Source organism: Scyliorhinus torazame, chromosome 8, assembly GCF_047496885.1.
Source record: "Scyliorhinus torazame isolate Kashiwa2021f chromosome 8, sScyTor2.1, whole genome shotgun sequence".
NCBI classification, from domain to species: domain Eukaryota; kingdom Metazoa; phylum Chordata; class Chondrichthyes; order Carcharhiniformes; family Scyliorhinidae; genus Scyliorhinus; species Scyliorhinus torazame.
The window spans coordinates 133,553,953-133,580,650 of NC_092714.1; the positions used below are offsets into that span (position 1 = coordinate 133,553,953).

Consider the following 26,698-nt stretch of genomic DNA (forward strand, 5'->3'; position numbering starts at 1 on the left):
TATTTGATTTTTAAGAGCTGCTGCTCTCAGAGGATCAGAGTGAACTCCAAACACGATTTGGTCTCTGATCATGGAGTCAGCAATATCACCAAAGTTGCAGGACAGCGCTAGCAGGTGGAGGCTAGTTAGGAAGGCATTGAAAGATTCATCTTTACCTTGAAGGCGTTGTTTGAATATGTAGCGCTCGAAGATTTAATTGGTGTCCACCTCACAGTGACTATCGAACTTGTCTAGGATGGTCTGAAACTTTGTCTTGTCCTGGCCTTCGGTGAAGTTAAACGAGTTGAAGAGTTTGATGGCTTGATCACCCGCTGTTGAGAGGAGAAGCGCGATCTTTCTTGCATCAGACGCACCCTCGAGATCTGAGGCTGTGATGTACCTTTGCTTGAATGTTCGCCAGTTGGCACTGAGATTGCCAGAGGTCCTGAGTTGGTGAGGAGCCTGAATCATCTCCATGGTGCCGGGATACATTTGCTGGTCGTCACGGAACGGACTGAAGTAAGCCACCTTAAATTAGTAGTCTCCTGGTATCATGTCGTGTTAGGTACACTGGTATAACACTGGCTGCAACTGGATGCAGCATAGATCAAAAAGATACTCCAGACCTTGGAAGTTAGTTCAATCAGGTTTATTGAACTAATAGCACGGTTCTCTGTGAGTCCGACTCTCTGCTAACTTAAGTGTGGTTACTCTGTCTGATTGAATCAGACTAGCTCTTAGCCACGTGGTGGAGGTGTGAGATTGTAACAACACCCTTGACTGACTCTAGATGTTCATCAGTGGAAAGAGGCAGCGTCTGAGTGCCTCGTGTCTTTTATAGTCAGATCCCACCCCTTAGTGTTCAGCCTGCTTATTGGTCATGTCCTGTTCTCTGTGTCCATTAGCTGCTTGTCTGTATATCATTGTGTGTGTCCGCATATCATGACAGGGTACACCGAGGGAGAATTCAGGATGTCCAATTCACCTACAAGCATGGTCTTTTGGGATTTGTGAGAGGAAACTGGAGCACCCGGAGGAAACACATGCAGAGACTGGGAGAACGTACAGGCTCCACATAGACAGTGACCCAAGCCGGGAATCGAACCCGGGTCCCTGGTGCTGTGAAGCCAAGTGCTAACCACCGTGCTACTGTGCCGCCCAAAGAGGGCAGAGTAAGTGCTGCTTGATAGCTCAGTTGGCGTCACTTTCAATCATTTTGCCGATGATTGAGAATAGACTGGGGTGGTAATTGGCTGGATTGGATTCATCTTGCTCTTTATGGACAGGGCATATCTGGGCAGATTTCACGTTGCCAGGTAGATGCCAGTGTTGTAGCTGTACTGAAGCAACATGGCTACGGGCAAAGCTAATTTTGGAGCACAAGTCATAAGGAATACTGCCAGAATATTGTCAGGCCATAGCCGTTGCAGATTTGGAGTGAATCGAATTGGCTGAAGACTGGCATCTGTAAAACTGGGACCCAAGATGGATCATGCACTTTGCACTTCTGGCCGAGATTGTTGCAAATGCTTCAGCCGTATCTTTTGCACTGTTGTGCTGGGCTCCTTCATTATTGAGGATGGTAATATTTATAAAGCTGTCGCCTCCTGTTTATTATTTAATTGTCCACGATTCCCAACTGGATGTGGCAGGATTGCAGAGCTTAGATCTGCTCCTTGAGTTGTGGGATTGCTTAGCTCTCTATCACTTTCTGGTTTTGCTCTTTGGCATGCAAGGTGTTTTGTGTTGTAGCTTAAAGTTGACACATTATTAGGTGGCCTGGTACTGCTCCTGGAATGTCCTCCTGCACTCTTCATTGAATCAGGGTTGATACCCTGAATTGATTGGGGATATGCCAGTCCAGCTGTGGTTATGTACAATTCTGCTGCTACTGAAGGCCCACAGTGCCTCATGGGTGCCCTTGAGTTGCTAGATCTGTTCAAAATCTATCCCACTTAGTGTTGCTATGGATGGTATCCTCAACAAAGATGGGACTTTGTCTCCACAAGGACTGTGCAGTAGTCACTCCAACCAGCGCTGCTATGGACAGTTGGATCTGCGACATGTTATTGATGAGGTCAAGTCGGTTTTTCCCTCTGGTTCTCTGCCCCTGCTGCAGAACCAGTATCGTAACGATGTCCTTCAGGACTCAGTCAGCACATTCAGTACTGGTGCTGCAAAACCACTCTTAGTGATGGATATTGAAGCCTCCCACACAGAGTACATCTTCTGCCCTTGCCACCCTCAATGTGTCTTTCATGTGGTGTTCAAGAAATTCTGTTTGAGTAGTCTTGTGCAAGCCTGTATCCTGCATAAAACGTGGCATGCAGCAAAGCATCTCCCACTGCACGCTTTTTTTCAAAAATGTTTCCTTTTTTGTTAAAGGGTAAATGTTTGTTACTTTGGTTGAAGTAAAATTGTTTTGGCAGGTTCTGAAATAAACTTGTGGTATAATATGCTGTGCTTCCTCATACTATTTTAGAAGCTAGTGCACTCCAGGGAGACCTTTATACAATAGTATGTTTTGCAGGGTTCTGTGTTTCCAAGAATTGAAGGCAACTCAAGGGTATTCTTGATAATCCTATGATTGACCCACTCTGAACTATCCTGAATTAACATTTACGCATGTACTGAATACTCTTTCATTAGTAATCACAGTTCCATCTTGTGGCAACAGACATTTTAAAGCGAACTTTGTCACCTTTGGCATATAATCTGCTTCTCATTGAAGTCTTCGGAATTGAGGCACGATGTTAAATTCCTAATTGGTGTTTTTCTTGCATATGAAAATGTGTTGAGTGGTCACTAAACTTTATTTTTTCTGCTTAGGAGATAAAAGTCCAATATTACTGCAGCGAGGAGTACTCTAACAGCAGTATACATTTTCTGTGAAATATGCAAGTACAGTCCACTCATTTCAATTTTATTTTGGAGGATCTGATCATTCAGACCTTTTAGGTATGAAGTTCTCAGTGCTGTTATCAATGTCATTTAATTCCGATTATTAGACAATTTCAGTGGAATATATCAAAACATAGAAAATAGGAGCAGGAGGAGGCCATTAGGCCCATTTGAGCCTGCTCTGCCATTCATTATGATCATGGCTGATCATTCCACTCAATAGCCTATTCCAGCTTTCCCCCATATCCTGTGATTCCCTTTGCCCTAAGTGCTAGATCTTTTTTTTCTATAAATTTAGAGAATCCATTTTTTTTTTTCCAATTAAGAGGCAATTTAGCGTGGCCAATCTACTTACCTTGCACATCTTTCGGTTGTGTGGGGCGAGACCCACGCATTCACGGGGAGAATGTGCAACTCCCCACGGACAGTTACCCAGGGCCGGGATCGAACCTGGGACCTCAGCCGTGAAGCAACAGTGCTAACCACTGTGCCACTGTGCCGCTCCCTAAATGCTATATCTAACTGCTTCTTGAAAACACCCAATGTTTTGGCCTCAACTACTTCCTGTGGTAACAAATTCCACAGGATCACCGCTCTCTGGGTGAAGAAATGTCTCCTCATTATTGATCTAAATGGTTTACCTCGTATCTTCCCACTGTGACCCCTGATTCTGAACACGCCCACCATCGGGAACATCCTTCCTGCATCTACCATGTCTAGTCCTGTTGGAACTTGATAGGTTTCTGTGAGACCCTACCTCATTCTTCTGTACTCCAGCAAATACAAACTGAACCAATCTCTCCTCATACATCAGTCCCGTCACTCCAGGAATCAGTCTGATAAACTTTTGCTGCACTTCCATCAGAGCAAGAACATCTGTTCTCCAATAATGAGACCAAAGCAGCACACAATATTCCAAGTGTGGCCTCACCAAGGCCCTGTATAATTGCAGCAAGACATCCCTGCCCCTGTACTCTTAATACTCTTGCAATGAAGGCCAGCATACTATTTGCCTTTTTTTACTGCCTGCTGTACCTGCATGCTTACCCTACAGTGACTGGTGAATGAGGCCATCCAGGTCTTGTTGCACATTCCCCTCTTCTAATTTATGGCCATTCAGATTCAGATAATAATCTGCCGCCTTGTTTTTGCTACCGGAGACTCTTATAACAAAGCTCTGAATTAGACTGGATTCATCATCCAAACAAATAGACTCACTTTTTCTTTAATAGTGTTCAATTCTGGTCGCCACACTACCAGAAGGATGTGGAGCTTCAGAGAGGGTGCTGAAGAGATTTACCAGGATGTTGCCTGTTATGGAGGGCAATAGCTATGAGGAGAGGTTGAATAAACTTGGCTTGTTCTCACTGGAACAAAGAAGGTTGAGGGGCGACCTGATAGAGGTCTACAAAATTATGACGGGCACAGACAGACTGGATAGTTTGAGACTTTTTCCCAGGGTAGAGTGGTCAAATACTAGAGGGCATAGGTTTAAGGTGCGAGGGGCAAGGTTTAAAGGAGATGTACGAGGCAAGTTTTTTTTTTTACAGAGGGTAATGGGTGCCTGGAACTCGCTGCCGGAGGAGGAAGTGGTGGAAGCAGGGACGATAGTGACGTTTAAGGGGCATTTTGACAAATACATGAATTGGATGGGACTAGAGGGAAACGGACCCCGGAAGTGTAGAAGATTTTAGTTTAGACAGGCAGCATGGTCGGTGCAGGCTTGGAGGGCCGAAGGGCCTGTTCCTGTGCTGTACTGTTCTTTGTTCTTTGCTCTGTACCCTCGGTTTTTCTTTAGCCATTTCATGCTGTCTAATTTTTTTCTCTTTGAAGCTTTTGCATTTCAGTTTCTTTTTCTTCCTATTCAAGTTTTTCATTTTGCTGTCTACCTCAAGCTGCTTCATCTGCAACTGAATTCACACCAGCGAAACAGAATTGCTATTTGGATTAACTTTTTTTCTTCCAGCCCCCGTTGTTGTGCTATTTTCTCAATCATTTCTGCTTTTTTAGCCCTGCTTTGAACTCTAAATTTTCTACAAATGCAATTAACCAAGCCGTAGAAATTGTTGCAAATCATTTGGGGATGGGTCTTCCCTTTCCAGAAAAGCCTCAGCAATTGACAAAGCTTCTTTTCAGTCAGTATCGTAAAATTCACCATGGAAATCTTGTAAACCTTAACCTCAGCAAATATCTGCACTCTTATTTGTCTGTGGGTTTGATATCCCCACTTTATGTTATCCTTAACCAGACAATAGATCATGGAGGAAGATCTGGTTAGGGACCAAGAACATTTTGTTTAAAGTGGATAGAGTTAAGACGCTTACTAAGTGAATAAGGCTGCAATATTTTGAACAAACAAAAAATAAACTTTGCCAACAAGTTCAGAAAGATGAAACAATTTACAATATCTATTTTGTACTCTGATATTCAGGGTAACAATGAGGTATATGTGAATTAACAGGCGAATTGTGGTCAGACACACCACACTAAACAATAAATGATGGATGCGATCAAATCTGATTCCAAATCTCAACAATCCAGTCAGATGTTTTGTCATATTGTGAGCCAACTAATCTCAATGAAACTTGGTCTTTCTCACAAAAGTTTCCAGTCTCTGCATTTGAAGATTTCATCTGGAATTCTCTCCAAAGGTTGCTCCTACTAAGACAGCTTCAATGTTGACCGACATGCTGATTTCTTTCTTCTGAGATTCCTTTCTCCTGAATCTCCGAGTACACTCAAGTTTCACTTGCCAAGCAAAATTTCAGGTTTTCGGCTTTTCTGAGCTGAACACTGATCTAAAGGGGCGCCAATGCCCTAGCGACCTGCAACATGGAATGACCAACCTCCGGCTGCCTTCTCTGGTCTTCAGGGCTCCTTGTGCCCGCTTTGCTTAAAGTCTGCTGTTCTTCCTTGAATTCAGAGTCTTTAGCTCTGCCCATCTCATTAGTTTCACTTAAGGGGACATATTCCGGTCCCCTGGCTTTGTTCCGTACCTGTCACTTATTTTTGGGACCTCCCTGTCCCCCTCCACGTCCATGACCTGCAATCCTGTTTGTGCTTAATACCATGGGTACCTTCATGATCCTATTGTGACTGTACTGCTGTTTTTGCCTTATCTGCTGTGAAATAGATATTTGCACGTGTTTCAGTTACACACTAATGCTTTAAATTGCGGACAAATGCATCATTGAACACTGATCCATGATGGTCACGAAGGTCCTATGTTTGAATTCTAGTCCATGTTGATTCAGCTGATCACATCTTTCATAGCAGCACGTTCAGCTTTGTCTACCCAATCTGAAGAGACAAGAAATGAACAAAATTCCAGGACAACACTCTCCTGTCCTTTGTTTAAGAGTGAAGTGGTTTTGGTTTGGTTGCAAGAGTTGAATGGATGTACAGCCCACAGGTATTGCTGACTAGGCTTATCCACAAGAATGATCTCTTGGGAAAGATTTGCCTTGCTGTTATCTCTGCAACCATATTGCCCATTCATTATCTTCCGGAGGAGAGGGACAACAAAATAAAAAACTAGTTCTAGCATAAAAAACTACATAAATCTGTGGCTTCTGATGTAATCCAAACCTTTGTGGTACACGTTCCATAAAAGATCAAACTGACCTACATTAGATGATTTTCTTAAATGTTCCTTAATTTTGTTAAAATATGATCCTTCAGTCATTTAAACCGAGGCTTTGGTAAGTGAGTTGGCTTACTTTTTTGTTTATTATGGAATTATTTGCCCCAGTATTTCCACCCTCTTTTTGCTATGGTGAACTACGGTGTCTTGCCAATTTTTTTTCATGTGAACCCAAACAATGTGAATTAGGATGCAATTTACGTGTAAATATTAGAGTTGAATGTATTCCTGTTCTCGCTTGAAGTCCACATGTGCATTTTTCCAGCAGAGATCACTGGATTACAGTCAGAGGGGGTTGTTTTTCAGTACTTAGTTGCAGAAGAGTTCATTGTAGCACACTTACCTACCATTCAAAGTAAAAGATTTTGCTCAACACAAACAAGGCAGTGAGTATTATGTCTTCTGTTATGAATGATCTAATACGGCCTTGAATGAAGCTGTTGCACAAACGAAAAATAAGAAAGACTTGTATTTATAAAGTGCCTTTCACCACAGGGCATCCCAAAGTGTTATATACGATGAATAACTTTTGCAGTGTAGTCACTGTTGTAATGGCAACCAATTTGCACACAGCATAATGAGCAGGTAATCTGTGGAAGTGATTGACTTTGAGGAATAAATATTGGCCAGGCCACTGGGGATAACTCCACTCTTGTTCACAATGGTACTGTGGAAATCTTTTACTGCCACTTGAGAGGGTCTAGATGTGGCCTTGGTTTAATGTTTCATCCGAAAGATAGCATCTATTGCAGTGCAGCAGGCCCTCAAATTCTAGAAGATAGAACTCGAGAACCTTTGGACTCGGGTGAGAATGCTACCAATCGCAGCTGGCAAGTTATTGTGGAGTTTTGTAGATTTTGTTCCTCGTTTGCAGAATTGCATACATTTTGTATAATGTAATCATAATCAGTTAACCCTGAAAGACCGACGCAGAGCTGTAATTATGTATAAAAGTAATTAAATAAACAGGCTAAATTCAAAGTGGGAAGAAATGGGATATAATTCCCCGAGTCCCGGATCTTGCGATTTTCACAAGTACCGTTGTTATGATACTTAGGACACGTGCGCAGTCAATCCCCAACCCACTTTACCTGTGAATTAACCAATAATTCTTCGAAAAGTAGCGAAAGCCTTTGACCCTTGGCTGTCCAATAATTACAGCCACCAGGTTTGTAAATGTAAACAAAATTACTTGTTTATATTAATAACAAGAACTGTAATTAAATATGTAGCAAATACAGCTGGTTAACAATTATCTACTTAATTCCCTGCTTTAACTTGCCCCCACCAAGTATACCCACACACTAAACAGGCCCCCACCAAGTATACCCACACACTAAACAGGCAAACACTGGGGGGGGAGAGGGGTTTAAGTCAAAGGGAAAAATAGAGTTTCAGATGGTTGTTTCCAGCACCGTTCCCCTCTTCAAACTCTTACTTTCAGTGCGAGGCTTTACTGTAGATTTATTCAGGTCTCTGTAGTTTCAGAAATACAGCACTCTCAGCCTTTCTGGAGAAAATCCAGAGGAGAGAGCGAGTCCTTGGCGCTGTGTTTTCTGGAATCAAACTGAGCTCCTTGGGACTCTAAAAAACATTCCAGTGAAACAATCGCAACCTGTTACTGGGCAGAGTACAGCCGTTTGGCCAATTCGTTGACCCCCAATCAATCAAATTCAAGTCCCACCCTACCTCTCTCTCTGGTGCCGAAAAGTCTGAAGCTCATATTCCGACTAACAGAGTGTTCTCTCCTGTAACTTCTGAATTCCTCACTCCTCTCTGCTGTTTGACTTAAAGATACATGTCCAATAATCACCCATGGATCAAAAATGATAACGGTAAAATAAAAGAAAGGGGAAATAAGCAGGAAGGACCCTTGCATACTTCCTCCCTAAAAGAATGAAATGTCAGTGCACGGACATTTCGTTATGAGGTATGCAACACATAAATTGCAAACACATATTCATCCAATCCACTCCGATTATGTAAGTTCCCTTCCCAGTCTCTACATTGGTAACTAGTCAGCCCTTAAACCCGTGACTAAGCACCCACAATCACATTATCTTTCTGGGAATGTGTAGATTTTTGACATTGAACTGTTGTAATAACGAACTCCAAAGGAATAACCTTGCATTCCAGGTTTTAAACTTCTCTATAACTACAAGTGGATTATGGTCTGATTAAACTAAGCTTTGTTTATTGTCATGTCGGACATATACTGCAAAGTGCTCAAGGACTAGTAGCACTACCCCAACCCCCAGATCACTGGCACCTCTGGCCATTTTAAATGGTCTGAAAAATCCAGGGCGGCCAGCACCAGTTCGCTCACCAACATGGCCTTCAGTCTCACAAACTCTACCTGCCGTTCTGTGGACCATAACGTTTTGCTTGTTTCTACAACATATCCAACATGCACTGTATTTCAGTCTCTAACTGAGCCAGTCTCTGAAGTTTTAATAGAAACTTATGTGGCTTTATTGGTTCAGAGTTTTCTATGTCTACATCATGACTCGTTAACAGAGTGCCCCCTGGTGTTTCCCTACAACTCTGTCTGTACTCTTTTAGTATTCTTATTATATCTTCTCTCTGTTCTGCTTCTGTTGATAGGTTTTCATCTTTGGTTTTAGAACTCTCTCTGATATCTTCAAAACAGTGCTGTTTTTACTCTCTTCAAAATCAAAGTCAACTTGTTTCCCTTTGTCAGGTTCCTGACTGTCCAAATTAGAGAGGACTCTCTGAATGAGTTTCTTCTGCATTTCTGTCTCCTTCTGTCTCTTGGGTAATACAACCAGCCTTTCCTGATTGTCCAACGAATGTTTATCCAAATTTCAAGGATTTACTGCAGCCAAATTGCAAGCAGTATTGCCAACGTTGAGGGAAATATTTGGTTCATTTTTAATCAGTAAAGACCCTTCAGCCTCTTCAGCTTTACATTCTCTCTTTTGCTTCACATGGCTACTTTCAGTGACAGGTACAGCTGAGGGTTCAATCTTCGCAGAGTTGGTTGGCTTTACATGCACCATTCTTTGTTTTACAGTTTCTACTTCATCGGAGTCTTTGTAATCACAACCCTTTTGTCCCATTAATAATACAGACTGAAACATTTTCAATGTTTCAACTGTTCATTACTTTCAGAATCAGAGGATGGCACATTATTGGCTTTCTGGTTTTTTGTTTAACATGTGGTGGCAAGATCACTCCATGGGTCTCCATCCACCTTCCTCTTAATTTTTAAAAGGAATTGATTACTGATTTTTTAAAATCTCCGTTGCTATTTGTTTCCTTCACCTTGCAGAGGCACTATGGACCTTTAAAAATATGTGAGTTGTCAGCTGTTTGTTTGGTGTCACTTCACAGTCCTTGCTGCCCTCATCCTGAATAACTGATGCCTTGCTATCATGTCTCTTTTCCTTCAAAACAGGCATGCTGTGGGAAATGTTTGCACCTGAAGTGAATGGCAATGGGTTTACTACAAGAGGCAGTAATAAGTTACTTTTAGAAAAGTCCAATTCACTTTCTGCTTCTGATTTGCTGTCTTCTTTCCTAGCTTTGGAAGAATTACTTGCCATCTGTTCATGATCAGTTAGTGATGGGTCTATTCGGTACCAGTTGTTCATCATTACCTCATAATCAGAACCAAAATCTGATTCCGAACACTTGCTTGACTCTTCGTCACTGTTATAACTATTAGATTCAGACTCCTCTTTCCTAGGGTCTTCGAGTTCTCACAATATGGTTCTCTATTAGATATTATCTTTTTTTAAAAAAAATATTTTATTCAGTCATTTTCATAAAAACAAACCAAAGCAGAATAAAGATCGTACAACATTATAAATAACCAACAGCCACTCTTTCTCGCAACCCCCCCCTCCCTTGCTGCTCCTTAAAGAAGTCAATGAACGGCTTCCATCTCAAGGTGAACCACCAACCGACCACCTCAGGACGAATTTGACCTTCTCCAGCCTCAGGAATTCCATCAGGTCACTCACCCACACCTCTGCTTTTGGTGGCTCCTAGTCCCTCCATCCAAACAGGATCTGCCTCCGGGTCATCAGGGAGGCAAAGGCCAAAACATCGGCCTCTCTAACCCCCTGGACACCCGGGTCTTCCGACATCCCGAATATCGCTACCTCTGGACTCGGGGCCATTTTCATCCCAGCACCTTGGACATTACGCCCTCAAACCCCTGCTAGAACCCCTTTAGCTTCAGGCATACCCAGAACGTTTGGACGTGTGTTGCGGGCCTCCGAGCAATGCCCACACCTATCCTCTACTCCCCCAAAAACCTACCCATCTGCTCTACCATCATATGTGTTCTATGGATTACCTTAAACTCAATGAGGCTTAGCCTCGCACACGATGAGGATGCATTCACCCGTTACAGGGCCTCAACCCATGTCCCGGCCACCATCTCGCCTCCCAGCTCCTCACACTAGCGCTTTATATCCCCCACCGGGACCTCCTCTCAATCCATCAACTCCTTGTAGACCTTGGACACCTTCTCTCCTATCTCCTCCTTCGACAGTACCTTATCCTCCAACCCCATGGGCGGTAGCCCAGGAAAAGACGGCACCTCTCTCATGAAATCCCAGATTTGCAGGTACTTGAAACCATTCCCCCATGGCAACTCATATTCTTCCTCCAGGTCCTCGCAAAACTGTCCCCTATAAACAGGTCTCCGAATTCCTCGATCCCTGCCTGCTGCCCCCCTGAAACCTCCCGTCCAGCCCCCCCGGTGCAAATATATTGTTGTCACAAATCGGTGCCCACGCCGATGCTGCTTCCACTGCCCCCACAACCTCAAGGCCGACACCATCACTGGGCTCACGGAGGTGAGAATGGCAGAGACGCTGTTAACAACGCCCTTAAACTCGTTCCCTTACAAGAAGCCACTTGCACCTGCCCCCACGCCGACTCCACCACCCCCTCCCCATTTGCTAACCATGGCGATGTTTGCCGTCCAGTAGTACTTCATTATATTCGGTAATGCCAGCTCCCCCCCCTCGCCCCCTCTCCAAAAAAAAAACTCCTAACCCGTGGGGTATTACCGTCCTCACAAACCCATAGATCAGCACGTTGACCTTTCTCAAGAAAGCCTTCGGGACAAAGATTGGGTGGTTCTGAAATATGAACAGAAACCTTGGCAGCATCATCATTTTTACTGTCTGCCCCCATCCCCCCAGCGGCAGCACATCGCACCTCCTAAAGTCCGCTTTCATCTGCTCCACCAACGGGTCAAATTCAACTTGTGCAGCAGTGCCCAACCCCACGTCACCTGAATGCCCAGGTATCTAAAGCTCACCCCCACTACCTTAAATGGCTGCTCCCCATTTCTCCTCTCCTGCCCTCCGGCCTCAATGGGAAACACCTCGCTCTTTTCCCATGTTCAACCTGTACCCAGAGAACCTGCCAAAATCCCAATAATGCTCCCAATGCCACCCAGTAGGTCAGAAATGTATAACAGCAGGTCGTCTGCGTACAGAGTCCCTGTGCTCGGCGTCTCCCCGCCCAATCCGCTTCTAATCCTACAACACCCTAACCGCCATTGCAAGTGGCTCTATTGCCAAGTGAAAGAGCAACAGGGAGAGTGGGCACCCTGCATCGTCCCCTGATGCAGCCCAAAATATCCCAAACTCACTCGGTTTGTCCGCACACATGCCTCTAGTGCCTTGTGCAGCAACCAGACCCAGCCTCCAAACCCCTGCCCGAAGCCGAACTACCCCATCACCTCCCACAGGTATTCCCACTCCACCCAGTCGAACGCCTTCCCCGCGTCCAGTGCCACTACCACCTCCACCTCCTGCCCCTCCGGCGGCATCATAATTCCATTGAGTAGCCTCCTCACGTTAGTTGACAGCTGCCTCCCTTTCACAAACCCGGTTTGGTCCTTGCCTATCATCCCCGGGACGCAATCTTCAATTCGCGAAGCTAGCACCTTCGCCAACAACTTGGCGTCTGTATTCAATCGCGATATCGGGCGGCACGACCCACACTGCTCTGGATTCTTGTCCTTTTTCAATATCAGGGAGATGGTGCCTACTACAGGATAAGGGGGAGTTCCCCCACCCCTCACCATAGCCTCATTGTATGCCCTCACCAGCAGTGGCCCCAGGTCCCCCACAGACATTTTATCGAACTCCACCAGAACCTCATTCAGGCCCGGGGCTTTCCATGCCTTCATTGCCCCCATATTCTCCCATCACCTCCCTCAGCCCAATTGGGGCCCCCAATCTCTATACCAACTCCTCATGCACCCTGGGACACTGTAACCCATCCAGGAACCACCCGATTCTCTTTCACTTCCAGGTTCACCCCTCCTCCCTTCAACCAGCAGTTCCGATTCATATAATCTCCTATAAAACACCTCAAATACACCATTCACCCCCTTCGGGTCCAACACCATCCTTCCCATCTTGTCCTTTACTCTGCTGATCTCCCTTGCCGCCTCTTGCTTCCTCAACTGGTGGGCCAGCACCCTGCTCGCCTTCTCATTGTACTGGCCCTCCATAACTGCCCCACCGCCTTCCCCGTGGACACTAGTCCGAACTCCATCTGGAGCCTTTGCCTCGCCTTCAACAACCCTGTCTCCGGTCTTGAATATCTTCTGTCCACCCACAGGATCTCATCTACCAGCCTTGCCATCGCCACCCATTCCGCCTTCTCCCCATGCGTCTGAATTGAGATAAATTCCCTCCGACCACTGCCTTGAGTGTCTCCCACAGCGTGGTAGCTGTGATCTCCCCTGTAACATTTAGCTCCACATACCTCCAGATGGCTGCCCTCACCTGCTCGCACTCCTCCTCATCCACCAACAACCCCACATCCGACCTCCACTACAGGAGCTGACCACCCTCCCCCCATGATGTCTACATCATCGCAGTTTGGGGCATAAACATTTACCAGGACCACCGGCATCCTCTCCAGCTTCCCACTCACCATCACAAACCTCCTTTTTCCCCCCCCTCCTTGAATCTGCCACAATGTTTCCCATCTTGAACGCCACCCGCTTATTCACCAGCACCACAACCCTCCACGTCGTCATATCCAGTCGAGTCACCTGCCCCACCTATCCTTTCCTCAAGCTTATCTGGTCCCCTATCTGTAAGTGTGTCTCCTACAAAAAGGCCTTGTCTGCCTAACGACAGCTCAGGTTCGCGAACAAAACCGACCGTTTGACAGGCGCATTCAGCCCCCTCACGGGAGGCTCCCCGCCCCCTCCCCTGCCGATCAACCATACCGCTTTTTGGGCCAGCCCCAGCCATTGTCCCGTGACCCTTCAGGCCCACCCTCGGATGTCCACTGTCATCGATCCGTTGCCAGCTGCGCCACATCAACCACATCCTTGTCAGCAACCCTCCCCCAAAAAAATATCAGCCCCATTTGCCTCCCTGTGCCTATCTCCTGACAGCCCCCACTATACTCACATTAACAAGCCTGCCCAGCTATCTCTGCCCCCCCCCCCACCCCCAGTCTACACTCCCCCAAAAAGCAGCAAAAGGTGCACTCACCCTTGATGTTCCCCAATGATAGTCCTGCCCTCAAAACCACGCCATCAAAACAAAATAAACACTCCAAGGGGAAAAGTTTTCAGAGAACAAACAAAGAAACACTCACACAAATTCCTCAATACCCTCCTCCTGCCAGTCCATTGTCCTTCATGAACTCCATCGCCTCTTCTGGCTAATACTCATGCTTCTGGAAAGTCACCCAGAGGCGGGCCGGGTACTGCAACCCAAACTTCACCACCCTCTTCAAGAGGGCAGCCTTGACCCGATTAAACCTGGCCCTCCTCCTTGCCAGTTTTGCACCCAAGTCCTGATACACCCGCAGCTCGTTCCCTTCTGATGAAATCTACCCATGGTTAAGTGTAGTCTCGTATACACCGAACTAAGTAGAAATTTGCACTACAAGTCTCGGATGCGAAATGAAATCTTTATTGAGTGTCTATTGATTATAATTGAGCATTTGAAATCATCTTGTGGTTACAAGTCAAATGTTCTCAAGAAAGCCCCTGCAGAAGGCTTTACCGAGATAATTAAACTTAGTAGGTTTAAGGGCAGCACGGTAGCACAAGTGGATAGCACTGTGGCTTCACAGCGCCAGGGTCCCAGGTTCGATTCCCCGCTGGGTCACTGTCTGTGCGGAGTTTGCACGTTCTCCCCGTGTCTGCGTGGGTTTCCTCCCACAGTCCAAAGACTTGCAGGTTAGGTGGATTCGCCATGATAAATTGCCCTTCGTGACCAAAAAGGTTAGATGGGGTTATTGGGTTACGGGAATAGGGTGGAAATGAGGGCTTAAGTAGGTCGATGCAGACCTGATGGGCCGAATGGCCTCCTGCACTGTACTATGTTACAAACGAATTGAACTTTGAAAATACAGTAATGGTTTCTTGCTCAAAGCAAAACAGCTTGCGCAGAGTTAGAGTAGAAATACAAAATAAAGATAGTAGATAATCAAGCATATAGCATAGAGTGATTCCGGAACAGAAAATGGCTGCCCGGACCTGTATTTTTTTAATGAATTTCTTATCAATCTGAGTCAATCTGTCCCTACCCCTGTAACATGCTGATTGGTTTGGGTGAGTTTCCAATACATTTCATTCGATGATTGGGTTGCCAGTCTTCAATGTGCAACATTATTTTGTTGAACTTTAAAGTTAATATAAATGTTGCATGTGGAATTCTTAAATGTGTATTGGAATGCAAACTCTGCTCTTATCATTGACTTGGTATGTTCTGAAATCTCTGCAACTCCTTTCTTTTGAACAATGGAGAGTTCATATGAACTGTAATGTCAATTTGACCTTCAGTAGAAATGTTGCATTTGCTTCTAGTTCGACTGCAAATGTTTCAAATGCTATGCTTTTATTTCTGCAAGCTGTGTTTCTGCAAACTGAGGTTATGTTTGATAATTTGTGCAGTGCTATGATGGAATCCTTTTTAAAATGATTTTTGAACTGGGCTTTAATATTTATAACAAAATGGCGAAGCAATGATCCTTTTACCTATCAGAAATAGGTTTCCTTCACGTTCCCAGGTGCACTTCCTCATCTGCCTCGCCCACCGAAGTATCTTCTTATCCAGAAGGCGGCGCAACCGCACCGCCATCGCCCTTGGCGGCTCGTCTGCTTGCAGCCTCCTCATCAGCACCCTGTGCGCTCGGTCAACCTCCAGGGGTTGGTCAAAGGATCCCTCACCCATCAACTGCTCCAACATTTTGGCCATGTATGTGTTCAGGATCTAGTCGCAGAGGGAGAAGCCGAGGCCAAGGCCACGGAGCTTGGAGCTGAGTTTTTTTCAGAGTGGTGGTGTTGAAGGCCGAGCTGTAGTCGATAAATAGGATTCTGACATGGGTGTCTTTGTTATCTAGGTGTTCCAGGGTAGAGTGCAGGGCCATGGAGATGGCGTCTGCTGTGGACCTGTTGCAGCGGGAGGTGAATTGTAGTGGATCAAGGCAATCCGGGAAGCTGGAGTTGATTTGTGCCATGACTAACCTTTCGAAGCACTTCATGATGATGGATGTCAGAGCCACTGGACGATAGTCATTAAGGCACGCTGCTTGACATTTTTTTGGTACAGAGATGATGGTCGTCTTCTTGAAGCAGATCGGAACCTCATTGTTGTAAAGAGAGGTTGAAGATGTCTGCGAATACCCCCGCCAGCTGATCCACGCAAGACCTGAGTGCTCGTCCGGGTACCCCATCCGGGCCAGTGGCTTTCCGAGGGTTGACCTTTGAGAAGGCTGCTCTGACGTCTGCAATGGTGATCTCAGATACAGGTTCATCTGCGGCTTCTGGGGTGGAGGGCTCGCTCTCGCTGACCTCTTGCTCAAAGCGTGCATGGAATGCATTGAGCTCATCAGGGAGGGGTGCATTGGAGCCGGCATTTTACATTCCTTCATCTTGTAGCCTGCTATGTCTTGCAAACCTTGTCATAGACGTCGGGGGTCCGTGTGGCTAGCCTGGGACTCGAGCTTGGCCCGGTACTGTCTTTTGGCATCTTTGATGGATTTTGTTAGATCATATCTGGCTTTCTTGTAGAGGTCAGGGTCGCCTGACTTGAATGCCTCAGACCTAGACTTCAGCAAGCAGTGGATATCCCTGTTCATCCAGGGTTTCCGGTTGGGAAACACGTGGATTTGCTTCTTTGGCACTCAGTCTTCTACACACTTACTAATGAAGTCAATTACTGTTGTGGCGTACTCGTTCTGGCTGGTCGCAGAGTTTTTAAATACTGACCAGTCCACTGACTCTAAGCAGTCCCGTAGGAGATCATCCGATTCCTTCGACCAACAGTGCACAACTTTCTTTGACGGATTCTCCCGCTTCAGTTTTTGCTTATAAGCCGGGAGCAGGAGCACAGCCTTATGGTCAGATCTGCCAAAGTGTGGGCGGGCGATAGAGCGGTAGGCATGTTTGATATTTGTGTAGCAGTGGCCCAGGATGTTGGGCCTCTGGTAGAACAGGTGACGTGTTGGTAACTTGGTAGTACGCTCGTGAGCTTGGTCTGATTGAAGTCCCCAGCTACAATGAGCAAGGCCTCGGGATGTTTTGTTTCAATGCTATTTGTGGTGGTGAATATTTCGTCCAGTGCGATTTTCACGTTCGCAGGAGGTGGGATGTAAACTGCCGTCAGGATACCGGAGCTGAACTCCCGCGGAAGGTAGTAGGGGTGGCATTTTAGTGTCAAGTATTCTAGATTGGGGAGCAGAAACTCGCCAGTGTTGCTACATCTAGGCACCAGGAGGTGTTGATTAGGAGGCAGGCCCCACCTCCCCTAACCTTGCCCGAGGCTGCCGTACGGTCCATTCGGTGGATTGAGAAGCCCTCTGGTTGTAGGGCACAGTCTGGTGAAGCAGTCTCAGTGAAACAGAGCACACAGCAGTCGGTTAGTTCTCTTTGAAAAGTGAGTCTGGCTTTACGTTCGTCCAGCTTGTTTTCTAGCGATTGGACATTAGCTCGGGGTAAGCTGGGCAGAGGGGCTTTGGGGCCGCGTTGTTTCACTCTCACCTGCAGGCCTGCACGTTTTCCACGCTTCCTGGAGTGACTGCTTCTTTTCGAGCCTGGGAGACGGTGAGAGTATGCAGTGTTAAGGGAATAGTTGTTCACAGCATTTCTGGAGTGAGAGGGTGGGTCCTGATCTTTGTTTGCAGCCTGTAATGGTTTTCCTGTGGATACATTCATTCAGGTTCATTGCAGTTCCTGAAATAGAGCACACTTCGCCTTTCTGGAGAAAACCCGGAAGAGAGCGGGAGAGAGAGTCCTTGTCCCTGTACTTCCAGGCGTCCACCTGAGCTCCTTGGGACTCTGAAAACTTGGGACTCTGAAATTCCATTGCACTGGAACGGGATCCAATCACCACCTGTTGCCGGTCAGAGTACAGTCGTTTTGCCAATTCATTGGCCCCCAGCCAATCAATCAAACTGACTCCAACCCCATCTCTCTCTTGTGCCAAAAAGTCTGAACCTCCTGTTCAAACTAGCAGAGTGTTCTCTCCTGTAACTTCAGAATTCCTCATTCTCTCTGCTGCTTGACTTAAAGATGCGTGTCCATTAATCACCCCGGATCAAAATGATAACCGCAAAATAAAAGAAAGGGGAAATAAGGGAATACACAGGAAGGACCCTTACACTGTCCAATGAAGGCTGAACAAAAATAACATGGACAACGATTCTTAGTGACTCCTTGAGCGCAGTAGTAAATGGAAAGCATTTTTCATCTAAAGTTAAATGATTTATTAAGTGTTCAAAGTAACCTGTCTTAAGTCTTGGATGTAACTTTCATCAGTCTACTGGTTACCATCCATTCAGTTTGTTTTAGTCAACTTTGGAAGAGTTGTTAGAACACACAGAATTTGACGTTTTTTCAATTGAGTGATTTGGATAAAGTGAACATGGGGAGTTTGCATTCCTCATTCTGTACCTTGCAAGACTGAAGCCAAATTTGATGGCTTCTTAGGAACCTATACATTGAGCAGTCATGTGAAAATATGATCTAATGGGCAGGTTGTGTGTATGTAGCCTTTTAGTCCCTTATTTGCCTAGATACTGAGATTTTAGGCATTGTGCTTGTTTCTTTTCCCCTGCTTAAGGTTTCCTACTCTTTGTATTTGATCTCATATTGGCAAAGTAGCAAACTGTATCCAGCCTGGGAGCGGGCTGGGCCAGGGCTGCAGGAGCGGGCTGGGCCAGGGCTGCAGGAGCGGGCTGGGCCAGGGCTGCAGGAGCGGGCTGGGCCAGGGCTGCAGGAGCGGGCTGGGCCAGGGCTACAGGAGCGGGCTGGGCCAGGGCTGCAGGAGCAGGCTGGGCCAGGGCTGCAGGAGCGGATTGTGTACACTGTTAATGTCTCTGTCCTATTTGGACTTTGTTTCTTTTTCACATTTTGGACATTTTGGATGCTGGGATGTCTCTAGGCCGTTGTTGTGAGGGCAACCATATAAATGAATTCACAAGTAACTGTGCTTGGTTGTTCTGCGGTAACAGCACACCCAATTCTAAACTCTCCTGACCAGTTCAAACCTTTCAGTGGGGAAAGGGGGCCAGCAACCCCTGAAAAACTGATGCATTTCTAGGGACCCCCAATCTTAACTTTATTTGAAATAATGCAATCAGTGCATTTAAAATAATAACTTTAATTACTTGGCACGGGTCAGGGGGCAAAGTGGCAAAAGTGGTTAACACTGCAACCTCACAGCGCCAGGGACCCGGATTCAATTCCAGCCTGGATTACTGTGCGTATTTACACTTTCTCCCGGCATCTGCATGGGATTCCTCCGGGTGCTCCAGTTTCCTCCCACAATCCAAAGATGTGCAGGTTAGGTGCTAAGTTGCCCTTTAGTGTCCAAAAAAGATGTGTAGGATTGGTTGGGGGTTTGTTGGGATAGGGTGGGGGAGTGAATTTGGGTGGGGTGTTATTTCAGAGGCTCGGTGTGGACTAAGTGGGCCGAATGACCTCCTGCGCTGTGGGGATTCTATGATTCTACTCAAGTTGTCATTTTGTTAATGAGTTTGCACATCAAATAGAAATTACTGCTGGAAGCTGAGACTTTCTTATGCCAAAGTAAATATACATGAGTATACAAGGGTTAATGTATTTCATTGAGTTTTATAGGCTGAACAGATGGTTCCATAAAGACTGTATAGCACAATAGGTAGCACTAATGCTTCACAGCTCCAGGGTCCCAGGTTCGATTCCCGGCTAGGGTCGCTGTCTGCTCGTTCTCCCAGTGGCTGCGTGGGTTTCCTCCGGGTGCTCCGGTTTCCTCCCACAAGTACCGAAAGACATGCTGTTAGGTAATTTTGACATTCTGAATTCTCCCTCTGTGTACCCGAACAGGCACCGGAGTGTGGCGACTAGGGGATTTTCACAGTAACTTCATTGCAGTGTTAATGTAAGCCTACTTGTGACACTAATAAAGATTATTATTATTATTAACCACAAAGTATACCCATACCACTCGTCATCCATTACATTGTATGCATTAAATTAAAATTGATAAACATGAATTTGCTGCTTTTTAAAAATATGCAAAACATAATCGTTCATTGAAAATGATTGACCCTGATAGTTGCATAAAATGCCAATTGCCTAAACTTTACATTATGATTGGCCAAATTGCTCATGAAGCATATTTTTTTATATTCGTTCATGGGATGTGGGTATTGCTGGCAAGGTCAGTGTTTATTTTCCATCCCTAATTGCTTTTGAGGAATGATTGCAATAGTACCTACATTAGCTGTGAGATAGACAAACACATTAAGGCCAAGAAAACGAGGAACATCCTGTTAGATGTTGCTGAGTAAAGTAATTGATGCATGGGATACTCCAGCATGTTTGTCATGGTGTTGCGGGCCCCACCACTGCAGTCGATAATAGCTCACTGACTGGTGCACAATCAATCTTTTTGTTGTTTATGATTTAAATTTTTTTTTGAAGTGTACCCAATTCTTTTTTTTCCAATTAAAGGGCAATTTAGCGTGGCCAATCCACCTACCCTGCTCATCTTTGGGTTGTGGGGGTGATAACACAGACACGAGGAGAATGTGCAAACTCCACACAGACAGTGACCCGGGGCCGGGATCGAATTTGGGTCCTCAGGACTGTAGTCAGCAGTGCTAACCATTGTTGTTTTATGATGAGAGCTCACTAGCACTGATACTGTTAGTTTCAAATGGTAGACCATTCCCGTAAAACTAAAAATGGACAAATAAATGAATTATCTGCAAAGAATCAAATGTAACTGTGATCTGACAGGACTCCCTTATGTGAATGGCTTCTCAACTTGGGGCATCATTTCAGACATTTTGTATAGTATAGATTTAAGGTAAGGGGCAGGAGATTTAGAGGGGATTTGAGGAACAACCTTTTCACCCAGATGGTGGTGGAAATCTGGAACTCGCTGCCTGATAGGGTGGTAGAGGTGGGAACCCTCAACATTTGAGAAGCTTTTAGATAAGCACTTGAAACGCCATAGCACAAGTGCTCGAAAAGGGGATTACAGCACTGCCAACTAGCACGGATTTTCCATATTTCAGACGGAGAATCCGCTTGAATAGAGCAATCCAATTTTTCACGTTGAAATACGAAATCCACTGCAGCCCTTGGACAAATCCCACACACCATACTCAAAGAGAGTAATTTAAGTGAGAGGTGCAATTTTATTGGGCGAGGGGGGTGGGGAAGAAAAAAATATTGAGGGAGCTCTCTGTAAAGGGCTGGCTGACCTTGTCTGGGGGGGGGGGGGAGCTGATTGACAATGCATTCTTCCCTGAACGTATCGCTATTCAGCGCTCGCTGTATCGACTGGTTTCCTTAGCGACGGCTGCTGCTGGAAGACGGAGGGTCCCGCATGAAGGCCCCGTGCTCTCATTTCCCCCCAGCATGCGTGTGATCCTTCGCGCAGTCTCTCATCGAAATGCCAGTACAACTCTTTATTGGGATTTTAAAAATCATGTCGACGGTCGACTACACAATCACGTGTGATTCCAGAATTGTGGTTTTGACCAATTCTGATTTCTTTCATATTTCCCACTTTGTTTTCCTTACATTGGCAGGCACACCTTTTAACCATCTAGACCCAAGGTGTGGCATTCCCTCAGCTTTTCCCACCTCTCCTCCTTTTAAGGTCTTCTCTCAAGTCTATCCATTTATTCACCCCATCTAATATCCTTTTTGTTAACTTGGTGTCACTTTGTTTGATTATACTCCTGTGACGCGCCTTGGGATATTTTTGTATGTTAAAGGCATTCTGTGAATGCATGTTATTTGTTGAGTTTTGGGGGCAGGGGCTGGAATCGTCTATACTGTTATGGGGTCATCTTGAATGTTAATCTTGCAAAATGGACCAATAAGCTTTTGCAATTGAAAATGCGTGTATGGTGGTCAATCAAAATATTTGATCTCAAAAATATATTTGGCTCAAAAATATAACTGTAAATTACAAAATGCCACAGTTGTGCCAAACATAAATAGGACACTAACTTACTGATATCAGAAAAATGGGCAGTGCGGTGGAAAATTGATCCCCAAAACATCCCTAAAACCCGTGTCTAATTTTTTGGACTTGTTAGGACCGGATATTGCAGGTCCGTATCCTTGCACATAAGTTTACTTTTCATAAAACATCTAAGATATCCCCCAAAAAGACATTCCTAGATATTAATAACTCAACCGGGGCTGATTTAGCACGGTGGGCTAAATAGTTGGCTTTTAAAGCAGACCCAGGCAGGCCAGCAGCACAGGTTCAATTCCCGTATCAGCCTCCATGAACAGGCGCCGGAATGTGGTGACTAGGGGCTCTTCACCGCAACTTCATTTGAAGCCTACTTGTGACAACAAGCGATTTTCATTTTTCCTTTTCATTTCAACAAAAAGCAAAATGCTACTCTGAAATGGAAATACTTGGCTGGTCTGGCAGCGTCTGTGAGAGAGAAACAGGAGTTAAAGGGGGGATTTGCCTGGCCTTTTTACCACAGGTGCAAATCCCATTATGGTTGCTAACTCTCGCGAGAGGGCCATAATGGGATTTGCGTGATAAATCTCAGGTTGAGATCTTATCCGACCCCGTGCTTTCAGGTTTATGCCCAGCGAGGATGTGGACTGGATTAATTTAAATATGCCAACTCCACACGGCCAGTGACCCGGGGCTGAGATTGAACCCGGGTTCATGGCGCCCTGAGACAGCAGTGTTAACCACTGTGCCACAGTGCTGCCCCTCCCCTTCGACAGAGTGACTACGCAAAACACACACCCTGCATTTTTGATCAAGTGGCAGAGATCTGGAGAGAGAACCTAGCCGAAACACATTGATTTACACTGCCATTTTTCCAGAAAATTCCACCCAATGTTTCAGGTCAAGGAACTTCAGAATTACTGTTTTAAAAAATTTGATCTGTGTAAACGCTACCACTGTGGCGCAAAAGTCCCAGAATGGAGTTTGAACACTGGGGCTGGAGACTGAGCCGCTGGAGCGGGGTGGAACTGCCAACAGTGCAGCTTCTGCCTTTGAGAGCCTTAAATCTTGTCAGATTAATTGCCTGTTCTCAAGACTTCCAAATAGTATATGTCTATGCTTTGGTCGCAACATATTCCAGTACACACAGCTCGTGCTATGTCAATTCCCAGTCTGCCTATGCGCAATTCTGCATGCTCTAAATACGACCTCTGTTGAAACCGAATTGAACTTTCAGATCTCTTGTTAAACAGTCTGCTGTTTGAATGTCAATGACATTTCCATCTTGTTGAATGTTTTCTGTACCAGTTTCATTTTAAAGAGAGTAAGGGAAAAAATTAGAAAGAATGGTTAGAATAATTACAAATGTGTCAAATAGGGGAGGCAGCGGTGCAGTAGTATTGTCACTGGACTAGTAATCCAGAGACCCAGGGTAATGAATGTTGTGAGGACCCATGTTCAAATCTCACCATTGCAGTTAATGAAATTTTAATTAATTAAACATCTTTTGATGAGCTTTTGTCTGTCGAATGTCGTAAAAACCCATATGGTTCACTCATATTCTTTAGGGGAGGAAATCTGCCATTCTTCCCTGGCTTTGCCATGGTACTTACCCAGACTTTGATTCTCAAATGCCTCTGAGATGGCCCAGCAAGCCACTTAGTTCAAGGGTCATTAGGGCTGGGCAATAAATGCCAGCTTGCTCAAATGGAGATGAACACCAGCATAGAGTTGATGGACCAAATGGCCCCTTTGAGCCGCCTTTGGTTATTTTCACCTTTTAAAACAAACGCATTTGAAACGGAAAAAACACTGTCCTGCTTTTGATATCTTCAGCTTGCGCTCTTACAGATCATTTTAAGTTCCATTTGAGCTATATCTTTTAACTTCTAGAAATGCCAAAATAAGGTGTTGTCTCTCTCATGCTCGGTGAGCCTGCATTCTGCTGAGTGCAACTTCAGTTTCACCCAAAATGCCAAGTAATCTGAGGAGAGTGGTTGAATGAAAATTAGTCAACATATTCACAAGTGGAACCAGAGGATTGCAAATCCAAGTCAACTTTTGTCAACCAGATGGATGGCAGTTGAATTTGCAGCTGTTAGAATGTTTTTACAAAAACCTCACCATGGTGTTAATTGAATGACCATAAAGGTGAACTTCTACTTACCTCTGGAAATCTCACTGGTTGATTTTGAAGGAAAAGGTTTTGTACTGGGCTCGAAGGTGACAAGGTCTCCAAAATACTGTCAGTGGGGCAACATGCTGTCAGTGGGGCAATCATGTTTTGCTGTTGGCCTGATCTTGCAATGTTGAATGTGAGCACGTGTTTAATAGCTCTGAATTTTCAATGCTATTGACAACTGAAGCTGATTGCCATAGTTTATTTGCTGAGGTTGGAGAAGAGGCGTAAGACTTGGTAGAATTTGTAAACATTGGTAATTAGCAAAGATCCCAATTGTGTAAAGCACCAGATAAATTCTGTCATATTATAAATTAAAGCTTGCTTTCGGGTGAGGAAAACATTCTCTTGTCACCTTTGTTCCATCTGTGCTGGATATTCCACAGTTCAGGCATGATCACCTGATGTCCTGATGAATATTCTTACAAGACTTAATTTTTCTTGGCTAAAAAGTAAAAGTTATAGTCCAATTGTGCAGCTTTTCTTTCCATTTAACCTACTTTAAAGATGGATTGTGACCAGTCAATGTCTCTGAAGTGAACCTGAATTGCTGAGGTTGATTCAAGAGGAGATACGTGTACAAGAATATCTATTTGTTACTTTGTTTGGTGTCTCGTGTTATAATATATTCTTCACCCTGCCCCAAATGGGTTGAAGCTATTTTCTTGATCATTGCCTTTCGAGTAATCGTCAAATATATAATCTTTCTTTGCTCAGCAGTGAAAGGAGAAGATTCCGTCTCCATTTGTTTAAATGTATTTACATCTCGTCTTGCTGCTCAGTTGTAGTTGAGATTTAATGTCTGAACTTGGAGTTGCATTGTTCATTATGAAAAAATAATATGTGAAAATGTTCCTTTCTGTGCTTCTGTCCCACTTTAATGGCTAGCTTGCACTCTAGTATCTGTGATGCTGATTAGAACATTAATAACTGCTTCTGACTTTGATAAAAATATCAATTCTTTCCTCATTTAATTTTGTTTTCAGGGACGAAACCCTTTCTTTCTGGAACCGTCAATTATCGTTACCATTACCGATGGGAACAAATTGACAAACAGTAGTGGTATACAAGATGAGGTAAGTTGTTTTTTGCCATCGTGTTCACATCAATTTTTAATAATGGCAGTAGATTTTTCCCTCATTAGTGCTTATGGATGTACTTTTGGTTCTCTGGTGGCAGCACTAAATTAAATTAATTGATCAACTTGCTACTTGATCGACTTCAATGTTTGTTTAGTAAATTCTGAATGTCCATTTCCTCATACCACTTGCACCCATGTTTGTATCATAGACATCGTCTTGGGACATAAATCATGCATTAAAAGCTTACAGATTTCATTTCTAAAGATCCATACAATCTCTATAGTGCAGAAGGAGGCCATTCAGCCCATTAAGTCTGCACTGACCTCTGAAAGAGCACTCTACCTGGGCCCACTCCCCACCCTGTCCCTGCAACCCTGCACATTGAGGCAGCATTGCTAACCACTGTGCCACCGTCTCTTGAGGTAATTCAGTATACCTCTTAACGCGGAGTGCATTTTTTTGAGTTTACTTGAGTGGTGGCCCTATGAGTGGTATAGTGAAGAAATGCTTTGATCAAAAATGTATTTTTGAGATATGCCTGGCTGAAGACGAGGAGTAAATCTTGGGAACCTAGAAAAATTGCTTGGAAGACCAAAAATGCACCAATTATCCTGTTATTAACATTACCAATAAGAGTGTTGGGAAGAGATATGATATCACAGCCTAATCCGAGCATTTGAAGATACTTGCTTAGTAATTTAGTTAGTGTGTATGGTACATCTAATATTTTGTGTCTGTGACTTGACTTAGTAATTTAATGTTCACTGTGTCTCCTGCCAAAGCACGATGGCCGTCGATACCGGTCTGCACATGCCCACTGGTCTGCACATGTGCAGAAAACCAATGACATCACTCCGCTGTGCCCAGCCTGACCCAGTGCCAGCAAAAACCCATCAGAGCTGCTGCCGCGCTCCTGGCCATGATTGACGTCCACATCGACCACTAGTAAGGTCGTATATCAGTTTGAGGGGATGGGGTGATGTGTGTAAGCAAATCAGAGCTGCAGAGGCGTGACTGAATGAATCGTGTGGTTGTAGCCATTCGGTGCCTGCTGAATGTGGACAACTTTATTACGTACCGAGGAATGAGATTGAATGGGTTAAACCACTGAATCGGTGCCAAAGATGAAGGTACACTGCGTCATTCGGTGGCTTCCTCTAGTTTGGGGAGCTGTGTGGTGAATGTTGTTGGACACAATGAATGTTTCCTTCCTGGATCAGTCATCCCCATGAACAGTGCAGTACGCCCCTGTGGTGGGTAGAGGCAAGACATTCAACACTCTTTCCTACCCTGCCACCATCCCACGAGTGCCAGAACAACGAATACAACTATGCTCATGGATATTACATGATGGCATGCAACATATCTGTTCATCTCTTATCTTCATCCGTAGCCAAAACCCTATTATTTGTCCTGTGTGACACCATTGTGTTATACAAGAATGTCAGGTGAATCATGGCATCCGTAT

The 26,698-nt window shown here is 44.9% G+C and overlaps 1 protein-coding gene across 4 annotated transcripts in view; it reads left to right on the forward strand.

Annotated features, from left to right (window-relative positions):
• Positions 1-26,698, forward strand: part of ints6 (integrator complex subunit 6) — a 202,364-nt gene that overhangs the window by 24,096 nt on the left and 151,570 nt on the right. For all 4 annotated transcript variants that reach the window (XR_011948714.1, XR_011948713.1, XM_072514208.1 and 1 more), the window contains exon 4: positions 25,135-25,224. Coding sequence is in view for 2 of the 4 variants with exons in the window: in XM_072514208.1 (XP_072370309.1) it covers positions 25,135-25,224 (90 nt within the window). In the remaining 2 variants the exon portion in view is untranslated. The remainder of the gene's footprint in view (positions 1-25,134; positions 25,225-26,698) is intronic.